Here is a 12,374-nt window from a genome sequence, read left to right as displayed (position 1 = left end):
TTCACTGGCCCAGGATGTGACTGTGTTCAGTACCCCTAAGCACTCAGCCCCAGCACCCGGGTCCTGCTGGGCTGACAAACACCTGGGTTCATGGCCACCCCCGGTCCTGCCTCAGATCACAGGCTTCCCTCCATCTATAGATTTTCCCCGAGACACATGGACACCTCCTTTCCTGGTCGCGTTGTGTAGGTGGATTCAGAACCCTCATCCCTTTCCAGAATCTTCTATCCTTCTTTCCGAACATTTTTGCGTTCCTCTGTTGACTGCCTTGGTTGCCTGCTTCCAGACGTCTTTACTTTTGCGTTTTTAGTTCCACTGATGGTAAAGTCTCTGGATTCCAAAGTTGCGGCAGACCCCAGCTCTGGAGGCAGGTTTCGTGGTCAGCCCTGGACTGATGGTGGATTGTCTGCGAGAGTTTTCTAAGATGTTCCTCGTGTTCTGGACTTAAACCTTCATGTAGCCATTGGGCACCAGCTACAATATACCCTTCTCTCTCTCTCTCTGTTTCTCTCTCTCTCTCTCTCTGTCCCTCTCTCCCTCTCTCCCTCTCTCCCTCTCTCCCTCTCTCCCTCTCTCCCTCTCTCCCTCTCTCCCTCTCTCCCTCTCTCCCTCTCTGTGTCTTTCTCTCTCTCTGTCTCTCTCTCTCTCTCTTTGTCTGTCTTTCTCTCTCTCTCTCTTTCTCTCTCTCATTCCCTGCCCCTCTCTTTTCCCCCGTAAGGCAAATAACTCTCTCTCATCCTCTCCTGTCTCCCTCTCTCCCTCTCCCCCTCCCTCTCCCCCCTCTCCCCCCTCCCCCTCCCTGTGTCTTTATCTCTCTCTGTCTCTCTCTCTCTGTCTGTCTTTCTCTCTCTCTCTCTTTCTCTCTCTCATTCCCTGCCCCTCTCTTTTCCCCCGTAAGGCAAATAACTCTCTCTCATCCTCTCCTGATTGGGACACATCTATTTTTTTCCCCTCTCTATAAGGAATAACGCATGGTTTATTTTTAAGTGAAAGACTTTATTTTGAATAATAATATACATATCATTCACGCCATTTACTTTTCACGGTGCGTCACTGTGTATGGAAGTAGACGGGGAAAAAAATAAACGTTAGAAATACCTAAGCATGGAAATATACAGGCAAAGAAGACATTTGATACATCTCCATGAACAAGCATCACAGGCCAGTATCCATTAGAAAAGCACGAAAACCGTGCAGAGAGTCTGCCCACATCCCAGCAGGCAAGTGCAAACAGTACACGTTATCGTTTCTTGGATACAAAACGTATACGTTTTCTTTGGATTGGAAACATCCTCCAGACGAGTGGCTTGGCTTTTCTATGCAAGGCAAAAATTATCTATAGAAGTAAAAACAGTGGGGGAATTTCCTGGCAGTGCACTGGTTAAAACTCTGTGCTTTCACTGCCAGGGTTCGGGTTCGATACCTGGTCGGGGAGCTAAGATCCCACAAGCTGTGTGGCACAGCCGAAAAATTTTTAAAAAACACAAGTACAAAGTGTAGAAGCCACCTGTGACGCTGAGATATTCCAGGCCACAGACGTGTGTCCACTCACCAGTCAAATCCATCCACCAACGAGCAGATGTTTTTGGGGGTGCACTGTGCAGCTTTGTGGGATTTTAGTGCCCAGACCAGGGATCGAACCCGTGCCCCATGCAGTGGAAGCGTGGAGTCCCAACCACTGGACCTCCAGGGCAGTCCCTAGCATATATTTTTTACGGCTTCTTTTCCTGTGTGTCAGTTCGCAGAGGCTGCGGTTTTCACGGAGGGTCACTAACGAGGATGACCATGTGAAGCCCTGACATGACATCGTCCCTTTATCCATTTAAAAAATACAAGTGCAGCGACGTGGGCGAACCTTTAAAATCTCTCCCTCAGCACCCGCCAGACGTTCAGTCAATATTGTTGCAGTTAGATCTGCTACCCAGGGAGCTGTCTAGGACATTTTGCTTAAAAAATGGAAACCAGGGACTTCCCAGGTGGTCCAGTGGTTAAGACTCCGCCTTCCAATCCAGGGGATGTGGGTTCCATCCCTGGTCAGGGAACTAAGATCCCACAGGCCTTGTGGCTAAAAAACCAAAACATAAAACAGGAGTCATATCGTTACAGATTCAATAAAAGACTTTTTAAGAAAATGGTCCACCTTGAAAAAAAAAAAAAAGAAACCGGCGTGATTATTCTCAGCATCTCAGTTTATCGTGGGCTTAGTCGTGGGCAGGGACCCCGGGAGTTTTTTTTGGGTCCAGCCTCCGTGGGGCTGTAGCCCTCACACAGCTTCGATGAACCCTAGGATGGGCTAGATGCTTCTGGAACACGGTGGGTGGGCAGCTGTGTGCATGGCAGCGATGTCCTTGCTGTTGCTTTAAAAATATGTTTTCCCCAACGATGCTATTTCCACCCAGACCTTGCTCAGATGACTGTGATGATTTCCCAGCTCACCTTGAACTCGTGCTGTGCCCGGAGCATCCTCACTGTTGCTCGGGGTCAGTGAGTTTCTGCTAGAATCTGTCAGCAGAGCTTGTATGCAATGACGATCCGTGTTGGCAGGTCCCCAGGGCTGCGTCATTGCTGCACATGTCCTGTCTTGTACATTCTCGTTAGGAAATACGTAACACGGAGTGGGGCGGATGGAATACATACAGCCTCAAGGAGATCGGGGAGGGGTTGCCCTTCAGCTCAGGTCACCACGAACCGGACCACGGGTGCCCCAGCGAACATGGACACGGATGAGTCCGGCTGTTCTGCCCCAGCGGGGTGACATCCAGAGTCGGTGCAGCTGTTCCAATGTCTGGCTGACCCGAGCCTCCTGGCTGTTTTCTCTGCTGTCAACGTCCAAGGAATCAAAGACCATCGTAAGGAAGTAACAACCACCACCAGCTTCCTTTTATTATATAAGGTTACCCTCAACTCACCAGGTGGAAGCCGGGAAGTCGCCGCGGGTTAACACCCCCAGATTCAGGCCATAATTCCTGCTCACCCCATATCCCCTTCAAATGCCCCTGCTCCGTGATGTGGGGCATTTTCCAATGGATTTTGACCTTGGAAGGGCATGTCTAGTGGCTGCCCGTTTGTCCCAGGAGGTGGAGCTCTCTCGCCTGGACTTGACCGTTTCAGCGTGCACAGACCACCCCCCCATCCTAGTGGCTCCCCTTTTTTATTTTTTATTTATATTTATTGAAGTACAGTGGATGTGCAATATTATATAAGGTACAGGTATACAATATAGCGATTCACAACTTTTAAACATTATGCTCCATTTGTAGGTATTATAAAATATTGGCTGTGTTCCCCGTGCTGTACATATGTCCTTCTAGCTTATTTATTTTATGCATAATAGCTTGTTCCTCTTTACTCCCCTTCCCCTATCCTGCCCCTCCCCTCTTTCCTCTCCTCGCTGGGAACCACGTGTTTGTTCTCTGTACCTGTGAGTCGGCTTCTTTTTTGTTATATTCACTAGTTGGTTGTATTTTTCAGATTCCACATATAAGTGATATCCTATAGTATTTGTCTGGCTTATTTCACGAAGTATAATGATCTCTAGGTCCATCCACGTTGCTGCAAACGGCATTATTTCATTCTTTTTCCTGGCTGAGTAATATTCCATGGTATACATGCACCACATCTTTATCCCTTCCTCTGTCTTTGGACACTTAGGTGGCTCCCGAGTCTTGGCTATCGTCAACAGTGCTGCTATCAAAATAACCATTGTGCTTGCATTTTGGGCAGTCATCACTCTGGTCCTCCCATGGGGTTGCACCTGGGTCGCCGTTGTCTGACGGGTCAGCCAGGGCCAGACGTCCAGGGTGGCTTTCTCCTGTGGCGGGAAACTGGTCCTGCCCGTCGCCTGGCCTCAGCTGAGCTGGTCGACCAGATCCCCACGTGCGGTCTCCTCACCAAAATAGTGATCTCAGAACTGCCAGCCTTCTCTAGTGAAGCTGGCTGTGCCCAGAGAGACAGAGTTCTGAAAACCGGAAGCTCTGGGGTCTTTCTGAGCATATGCCCTTGGACGTTGTACGACATTGTCACTGCCACTGCGTTCGACTCATGACAGCAAAGTGCATGAGGCTGCCAGGATTTGAGGAATGCGACACAGACTCGTCTCCCGAGGAAACGGGTGTCAGACGCATGTGCAGGCTGGTTGTCCGGCTGCTTGGAGGCTGCTGTCCCTTTCAACCAGCCTCACATCGGCCAGGTGCCCTGGATGCACGGGTCTGTCCTGCGCTGAGGGCTGCCTGCGCTGCAGGCACTGACAGAGCTCACTGGTCTAGCTTCGTCCCACTAACTTGGGCGATCAAGGAAACACATCACCAGGGAAGTGCGTGCGTTTTCTCTAAATGCCAGACCTTATGTCCACGTGACAACCAAAAAGCCTGTGTTTCTTCTGGGTGACTTCTGAACGGCACCCTGGCATGCTCTTCAGAAACATTTTTCAAATTAAAAAAATGTTTTCATTTATTTTGGCCGTGCCGCGTGGCACGTGGGATCTTAGTTGCCCAACCAGGGATCGAACCCACGTCCCCTGCGTCGGAAGGTGGATTCTTTTTTTTTTTTTTTTTTTTTTTGCGGTACGTGGGCCTCTCACTGCTGTGGCCTCTCCCGTTGCAGAGTACAGGCTCTGGACGTGCAGGCTCAGCGGCCATGGCTCACGGGCACAGCCGCTCTGCGGCATGTGGGATCTTCCTGGACCGGGGCACGAACCCGTGTCCCTTGCATCGGCAGGCGGACTCTCTGTGCCACCAGGGAAGCCCGGAAGGTGGATTCTTTACTGCTGGACCTCCAGGGAAGTCCAGAAACATTTTTTTTTATACCTTACTTTTTATTGACTACAAGACAACATTTTAGAGTATTTTTGAGCCTAATATCATGTAATCTCAACAAATTCATTTGACTGTGAAAATCGTAACAAAGTGTCTCATCTCAGAACGACACAAGTTTAGAGACCAGACATGCTGGAGCATGTAGGTCTGTAGCTGAGAAAACCTAGTTTTGGTTACATGATGGTCCCGGGGAAAAAGAGAATCGTAGGGTTTAGAGTTAAAATAATGGGTTTTAGTTCTGTAGTAACCTAAATGGGAAAAGAATTTGAAAAAGAATAGATACACATATATGTGTCACTGAATCACTTTGCTCTACACCTGAAACCAACACAACATTGTTAATCAACTGTACCCCAATACAAAAGTTAAAAATAAAATCATCCTTTGACCTAATTCTATAGTTTCCTGGCTGTGTGAACTTTGCCAAGCCACTTCTTCTTTATGTTGTTTTAATGGAAAGGCATTTTATTTTAAATGTAGCTGTGTGAACCTGTCAGTCCCAAACTCCCAATCTGTTTTGTTCATCGAATTTTAGTGGCTGTAGGTATATTTGAACACACACTCCGCTGAGTGCCTAAGACACGTATAGCTCGTTTTTCTCGTGTCTGTGGCCTCCGTCCATGCTGTGCCACAGTCATGATGTTTGAAAGTCATCAGCGCAGGGGATAAACTTTCCGCAGTCCGGAGGTTTCTGGGGAGAGCTGGGTGTGGAGGGAAGGGGCAGGTGTGGCCAGGATGCGTGTGAGGTGAGACACCACACACCTGAACTCCCCGTCTTCTCGTGTCTGCGTCTGGAGCCCCATCTTCCGTCACGGTTCCTCTTCCATCCTTGTCTGTGGAAGCTGCCGTCAGCCTGCAGCCTCCCTACAGCTCTGTTTTTTTAATATTACCACCTTGCAACACCGAGAGCACTTGGCTGGCTCTGTGAAAGCCAGAGCCTGAATCAGATGTTTTCTTGCCTCAGGAACCTCAGAACCTGCAGTGGGGATGTACGGGGTCGTGAAACCTACCCGGGACCTGAGTGTGGAGGGACGTGCAGTGTGGCCTGTGTGGCCCGGGAGGGGCCTTGCAGTGCAGCTGGGAAAACTGTCCACACATACAGTTACTCAGACATGAATGCGTATTTGGAGAATGACATGTAGAAATGCATACACAGGCACATACAAATATATATATACACACACATATACAAATACAGAAATATACATATAGAAATCCACATCCATATAAAATACACATCAACATACACATATACAAATGCATACATGGAGAATTACATGTAGAAATGCATACACAAGCACATACAAATATATATGTATACATATACGAATACATCCATATAAAATACACACACATCGGGCTTCCCTGGTGGCACAGTGGTTGAGAGTCCACCTGCCGATGCAGGGGACGCGGGTTCGTGCCCCGGTCCGGGAAGATCCCACATGCCGCGGAGCGGCTGGGCCCGTGAGCCATGGCCGCTGAGCCTGCGCGCCCGGAGCCTGTGCTCCGCAACGGGAGGGGCTGCAATAGTGGGAGCCCCGCGTACCGCAAAAAAAAACCCCAAAAACAAAAAAAAAATCCCACACGTCAACAAACACATATACAAATGCATATACAGAGAATTACATATAGAAATGTATATACAGCCACATACAAATGTACATATACATATACAAATATATGTGTATACATCCATGTAAACAAACATATCAACACAAACATATACACATATGTAAATGCATATACCCAGAGAAGTGTATACACATGCAAGCACAAACACATGTATACACACATGCAAAAATATATATGCGTATGTGTATAAAATTATGCATATATGCAAAACAACTTGAAAATGCAAATATATATGTAAATACAAAAGCCTATGTGGACGAATATGCAACTGGAATGCACGTATGCATGCGTCACACATGTGCAAATGCATAGTTGGCTGAACACTTACACATAGGCAAATAACTCTGCTCATATACTTACAAATATGTGCACATATGTACATGCATATGCATGTTACGCAGATGCAGGCACTCGTGCAAGTACATATACATGCATCTGCAATGCAAATTCATAGGCATGCATACAACATATGCAAAAGAAAACGCATGCATAAGTTGATAGGCATTTATAAACACATGTGCATGCAAACACACAAACGCATAAACATGGATGTGTATAAATGTGTGCATGTGCACGTGTGTGCAAATACATATGAACATATACGCGATACACATGTATACATGGACATATACAAATGCATCTAGAATAAGCATACGAATACATGCAGAATTACATGCACAGATAAAATGCACACACACAGGCAGGCAGCACGCACACACATCTAGACACACACATAGACAAACACACGTGCAAGCCTGCTGGCCGCTCTAGGAGATGGAACCATATGGGCCGGGCATGTGTTCTGCCCATCACCCGTGTCCTGGCCTCTGTAGGAGGGACTTAGGGACAGGGATTTAGGTGACCTTTGCCCCCCACCGGAGGGCAGGCTTGGGTGTCCCAAACTGATGGGTAGAACGAACGGAGCCCCAGGATATGCTTCACAAATGTGTTTATGGACCAATGGCCGAGGGGCTGGCTGCTGGGGCCTGCAGTTCCCCAAAGGGCGCCTGAGGGATGAATTCACTCGTGGGGTTCACCTGAGTGAGGGGCTGCCGTGGCAACGTGAGTTTGGGGATCAGTGCTCTGTCCACCTGCCTGTGGACCATAGGATAGCGTCACCCCCTGGTGTCCCAGCCGTGCTGCCCCCGCCTCAGACCAGGCCCCTGGCATCTGCAGATGGCTGTTCCCATCCAGAACAGTGATCTGCCCGGGGGACACTGTTGGGTGACTCAGGACTGTCTCACTTTCTGGGGGGTCCTGCTGTTTTCTCATCATTTACAAGCTCGGGCCGTTGAAGGGCAGAGTTTGAGAGCAGGAAGGGGTCTTGTTGGTCTTTTGGCATCTTCCCCACCGTGTACAGAGCAGGAAACTGAGGCAGGAAGGTGGGGCAGCAGCCAGGACCAGAGCCACCCTACTGGCACTGGGCAGGTGCCCCATCCACCTGGGGGGCAGCGCCACCATCCTGTCCTACCTCTTCCCATCCCACCCCATCCTCGTCCCACCTCATCCCACCCCATCCCATCCAGCCTCATCTCATCTCCTTCCATCTTCATCCCATCTCACCTCATCCCACCTCATCTCCTCCCATCCCATCCCATCCCCGTCCCACCTCATCCCACCCCATCCCATCCAGCCTCATCTCATCTCCTTCCATCCTCATCCCATCTCACCTCATCCCACCTCATCTCCTCCCATCCCATCTCATCTCCTCCCATCCCATCTCATCCCATGTTATCCAAACCATCTCATCTCCCATCCCACCTCATTCCATCCCATCTCATCCCATGTTATCCAAACCATGTCATCTCCCATCCCACCTCATTCCATCCCATCTCATCCCATCCTACTTCATCTCATCCCACTTCGTCCTATCCCATCTCTTTCCATCCCACCTTATCCCATCCCATCTCTTCCCATCCCACCTCCCCCCACCTCATCCCATCCCGCCTCCTCCCATCTCCTGCCATCCTCATCCCATTTCCTCCCATCTCACTGTCCGTGAACCCTCCTGTGTCCGCAGCTGGTGTAATGATGGTGCCGCAGGGGACCACCGAGGACGGCTTTGAGGAGCACTTTGGTGTGAACTACCTGGGGCACTTCCTGCTGACCAACCTCCTCCTGGACACCCTGCGGGAGTCGGGTGCCCCCGGCTGCAGCGCGAGGGTGGTGACCGTGTCCTCAGCCACACACTACGTCGGGGAACTGAACTTGGACGACCTTCAGAGCAGGTGGGTGCCAGTCGCCAGGGGTCTCGAGTGCTGCCAGGACGGTCAGGGTGACCCGTCACCACGACGCACTGGGCAGGGTGCTCGTCCCAGGTGATGGCGGTTCACAGCCCCAAACGTTTGTGAATCAACGTGTCTCGAGGTGAAAGCTGTGTTGACTAACACAGGCAGACCTGGGAGATGCTGCGGGTTCGCTTCCAGACCACAGCAGTGGGGCAAATGTTGCAGTAAAGCGAGTCACACGAATATTTTGCTCCGAGTTCATCTGAAAGTGATGCTTACGCTACACTGTAGTCTAGTAAGTGTGCAATAGCATCATGGCTATAGAAACAGTGTACACACCTTCATTAAAAAATACCTCATTGCTAAAAAAGGCTAACCATCCTCTGAGCCTACAGGTAGTCATAATCTTTTTGCAGTAGTAACATCCAAGATCCCTGATCAGAGATCACTGTAACAAATAGAATAATAATGGAAAAGTTTAAAATACTGCGAGAATGACCAAAATGTGACACAGAGACACCGAGCGAGCAAATGATGTTGGAAAAACGGCGTCAGGAGACTTACTCAACGCGGGGCAGCCCCAGACCTTCAGTGTGTAAAAAAAATGCAGTATCGGTGAAGCGCAGTAAAGTGAGGTCTGCCCGTATTAATAATTGTTTGCTAACTGGCACTCACACATCCATATCAGTCTATTTATATTTATGCTTTGAGGTAAATCCTATTATTATCGTCATTTTACACTTGAGGAAACTGAGAAGCATATATTTAAAAAAATTTATTTAATTGAAGTATAGTTGACTCACAATGTTGTGTTCATTTCTGGTGTACAGCAGAGTGATTCCGTTATACACATATATACGTTTTTTTCCGCATTCTCTTCCATGATGGTTTATCCCAGGATGTTGAGTAGAGTTCCCTGCGCTCTACAGTAGGACCTTGTTGTTTATCCATCCTAAATGTAACAGTTTGCACCTGCTAATCCCAGAGTCTCAGTCCATCCCTCCCCCTCCCCTCCTCTCCCCTCCCCTCCCCTCCCCTCCCCTCCCCTCCCCCTCCCCTCCCCTCCCCTCCCCTCCCCCTCCCCTCCTCTCCCCTCCCCCTCCCCTCCCCTCCCCTCCCCCCCCCCGCCTCCCCATTGGCGACCACAGGTCTGTTCTCTGTGTCTGTGAGTCTGTTTCTGTTTGGTAGATAAGTGCCTGTGTGTCATATTTTAGATTCCACATATAAGTGCTGTCCTGTGCTATTTGTCTCAGACGCCTGGTCTCCAGGACTGGGGGAGGATGAAGTCCTGTGGCTTTCAGCCCCCAGTTTGTGGGTCACCTGTGCTGGGGCTGAAGGAGACCTTCAGGGTGTGTGGGTCTCGTGGAGGACCAGCCCCGTGGCCTCTGAGCCGGGCCAGGATGGGTGTCATGGGCGCTCTGGGGTCCTGATGGAGTTAACGGGCTGACTTCGTTCGCTGCCGTTTCTGAGTTGTCCCCGTTTATTTCTCAGCACGTAGGCGTGCGTAGCCCTTGAGCCAACCCGGTGCTTTCCGCACAGGGCGTGCATAGCAAGGAAGAAAACGAAAAGGCCCCTGAGCCTCTAGAGAGTCTAATGTCGCCTCAAGCACTCACACAGCAATGCGGCTGCTTCTCCCCCTGGACTCAACACCCTGTGTTTTAACTCCTGGGGTCCAGTCGTCCCTCAAAGGGGCGTCTTTGGACAGAGTGGTTCTCTCATCCGCATGGGTCCAGGCTCAGGGTCTGCAGAGGGTATAGGATCGCCAAGTGTTTCCTGCATCTGATGGGGGCATGATGCTGGCTCGTGAAAAACAGCATCGTGGGCTTCCCTGGTGGCGCAGTGGTTGAGAGTCCGCCTGCCGATGCAAGGGACGCGGGTTCGTGCCCCGGTCCGGGAAGATCCCACATGCCGCGGAGCGGCTGGGCCCGTGAGCCATGGCCGCTGAGCCTGCGCATCCGGAGCCTGTGCTCCGCAACGGGAGAGGCCACAACAGTGAGAGGCCCGTGTACTGCGCAAAAAAAACAAACAAACCCAGCATCGTGACAAGGGGACCCGTGTATGGGGTGGGGCGCTTCTTTCACGAATATTCTTGTCGTTTTCTCCTTTGAATACGGGTGTAGAAATATGCAAGAGAGAACGCAGATGTGTGCACCGTAGCTTCCTTTTTCTAAAATGAAGCTTTTTATGGCATCGCACAAAACTCTGACATTTGCAGAGAAGTAATCTCATGGCCCGCAGGAGTGAGTGTGTCAGGAAGCGGTGATAACTGCCCTCCTGTATTTGTTTACATTTCCTATGTCGAATCACATCAAAGGCATCTCGTTGTTATCGTTTTTTCCCCTAAATGGTTATCCAAAGGGGATGAGACCGTTTAGGACCGTGGTTTTCAAGGTGGGGTCCCCAGAGCAACAGCATCTGTATCACCTGAGAAGTGATGGATGATACAGGTAGATGCTCAGACCACACAGCCACCACTTGTGAAATCAAAACTCTGAGGGTGGGAAAACAATCTGACAAAATATATGTACGTATACACACACACATGTATACACATATATATAACTGAATCACTTTGTAGTACACCTGAAACTACCACAATACTGTAAATCTTACTATGTATAAAATAGATAACTAAGGAGAACCTGCCGTATAGCACAGGGAACTCTCCTCACTGCTCTGAGGTGACCTGAATGGGAAGGACATCCAAAAAAGAGGGGACATAGGTATACGTACAGCTGATTCACTTTGCTGTACAGCAGAAACTAACACAACATTGTAAAGCAACTCTACTGCCATCAAAATTGTTTAAAAAGACAATAAAAGGGTATTTCCTAGCAACCTGCCCCCTCCAGGTAAATCTTATATATACCTTATAGTGTATATTTCACTTGAGACCACGCCACATACAGCCTTTTCATTCTATAATAAACATACAGAAAATTACCTTTAAAAAAACCAAAAGAGCCTAACTCACGCTTGTTCTATTTTAAAGGCTTGACAATAGACTGTTAAAACGTTAAAACCGTGTTCAAAACAAAACAAGCCAAACTCAGGGTGTGCGGCCAGGCATTGGGAAGTTTAACACGCCCTCTGAGGGGCTCTTAATGCATGCTGACATTTGAGAACCACTTGGGTTAAAAACATGCTGCCTTTCCGGGTAAAAAAAAAAAAAAGAGTGAATTCTTGGCTCGCACCTGATGTAGACACCGCTGGTGATGACGGTTAATTGCCAAGATTGATTTGCTGGCTTGGGTAAGGAGCGTTCTTGTCAAGCATAAATCACTTGTAAAAGCATGAAGTGTTCCAAACCCAGGTGGGTTGTTCCACACGAGAGGGCTTGTCACCTCTGCCCGGCTGCACTCAGTCCCTCCTCCTACAGAAGAAATTCCAGTGGAAGAGGTGGGCGGAATCTTGGGAAAATTGTAGTCAGTGAACAAGACTTGTGATGTAGTGGACAGCTTGGTTAAAAAAGAAAAAAAAAAAGTTATATTTAGTGGGAAGAGGGTGAAAAAGCTATATACTATTTAAGTAAAAAAATTATATTGAATTTATTTAATACTTGTATATCTATAATAGTTAATTATATATAATATGTAAATGATATAAAATATATCTGCAATATTTATGTAATTATGCAATTATAATTATATGTATAGTTATAATTTACGTATATGTGAGAGGGAGAGACTGACTTTTCTTT

General features: G+C 48.7%; 1 protein-coding gene across 1 annotated transcript in view; it reads left to right on the top strand.

The window, feature by feature from the left end:
• LOC309817722 (polyprenol dehydrogenase-like) overlaps positions 1-12,374 on the top strand; it is a 191,386-nt gene that overhangs the window by 148,417 nt on the left and 30,595 nt on the right. The window contains exon 5 of the mRNA XM_082646991.1: positions 8,467-8,674. Within this exon, the coding sequence (XP_082503117.1) occupies positions 8,467-8,674 (208 nt within the window). The remainder of the gene's footprint in view (positions 1-8,466; positions 8,675-12,374) is intronic.

Source organism: Grampus griseus (genome assembly GCF_964374135.1).
Source record: "Grampus griseus genome assembly, chromosome: Y".
Lineage (NCBI taxonomy): Eukaryota > Metazoa > Chordata > Mammalia > Artiodactyla > Delphinidae > Grampus > Grampus griseus.
Note: the sequence above shows the minus strand (reverse complement) of the source record. Positions and strands in the feature narration are given on the sequence as shown.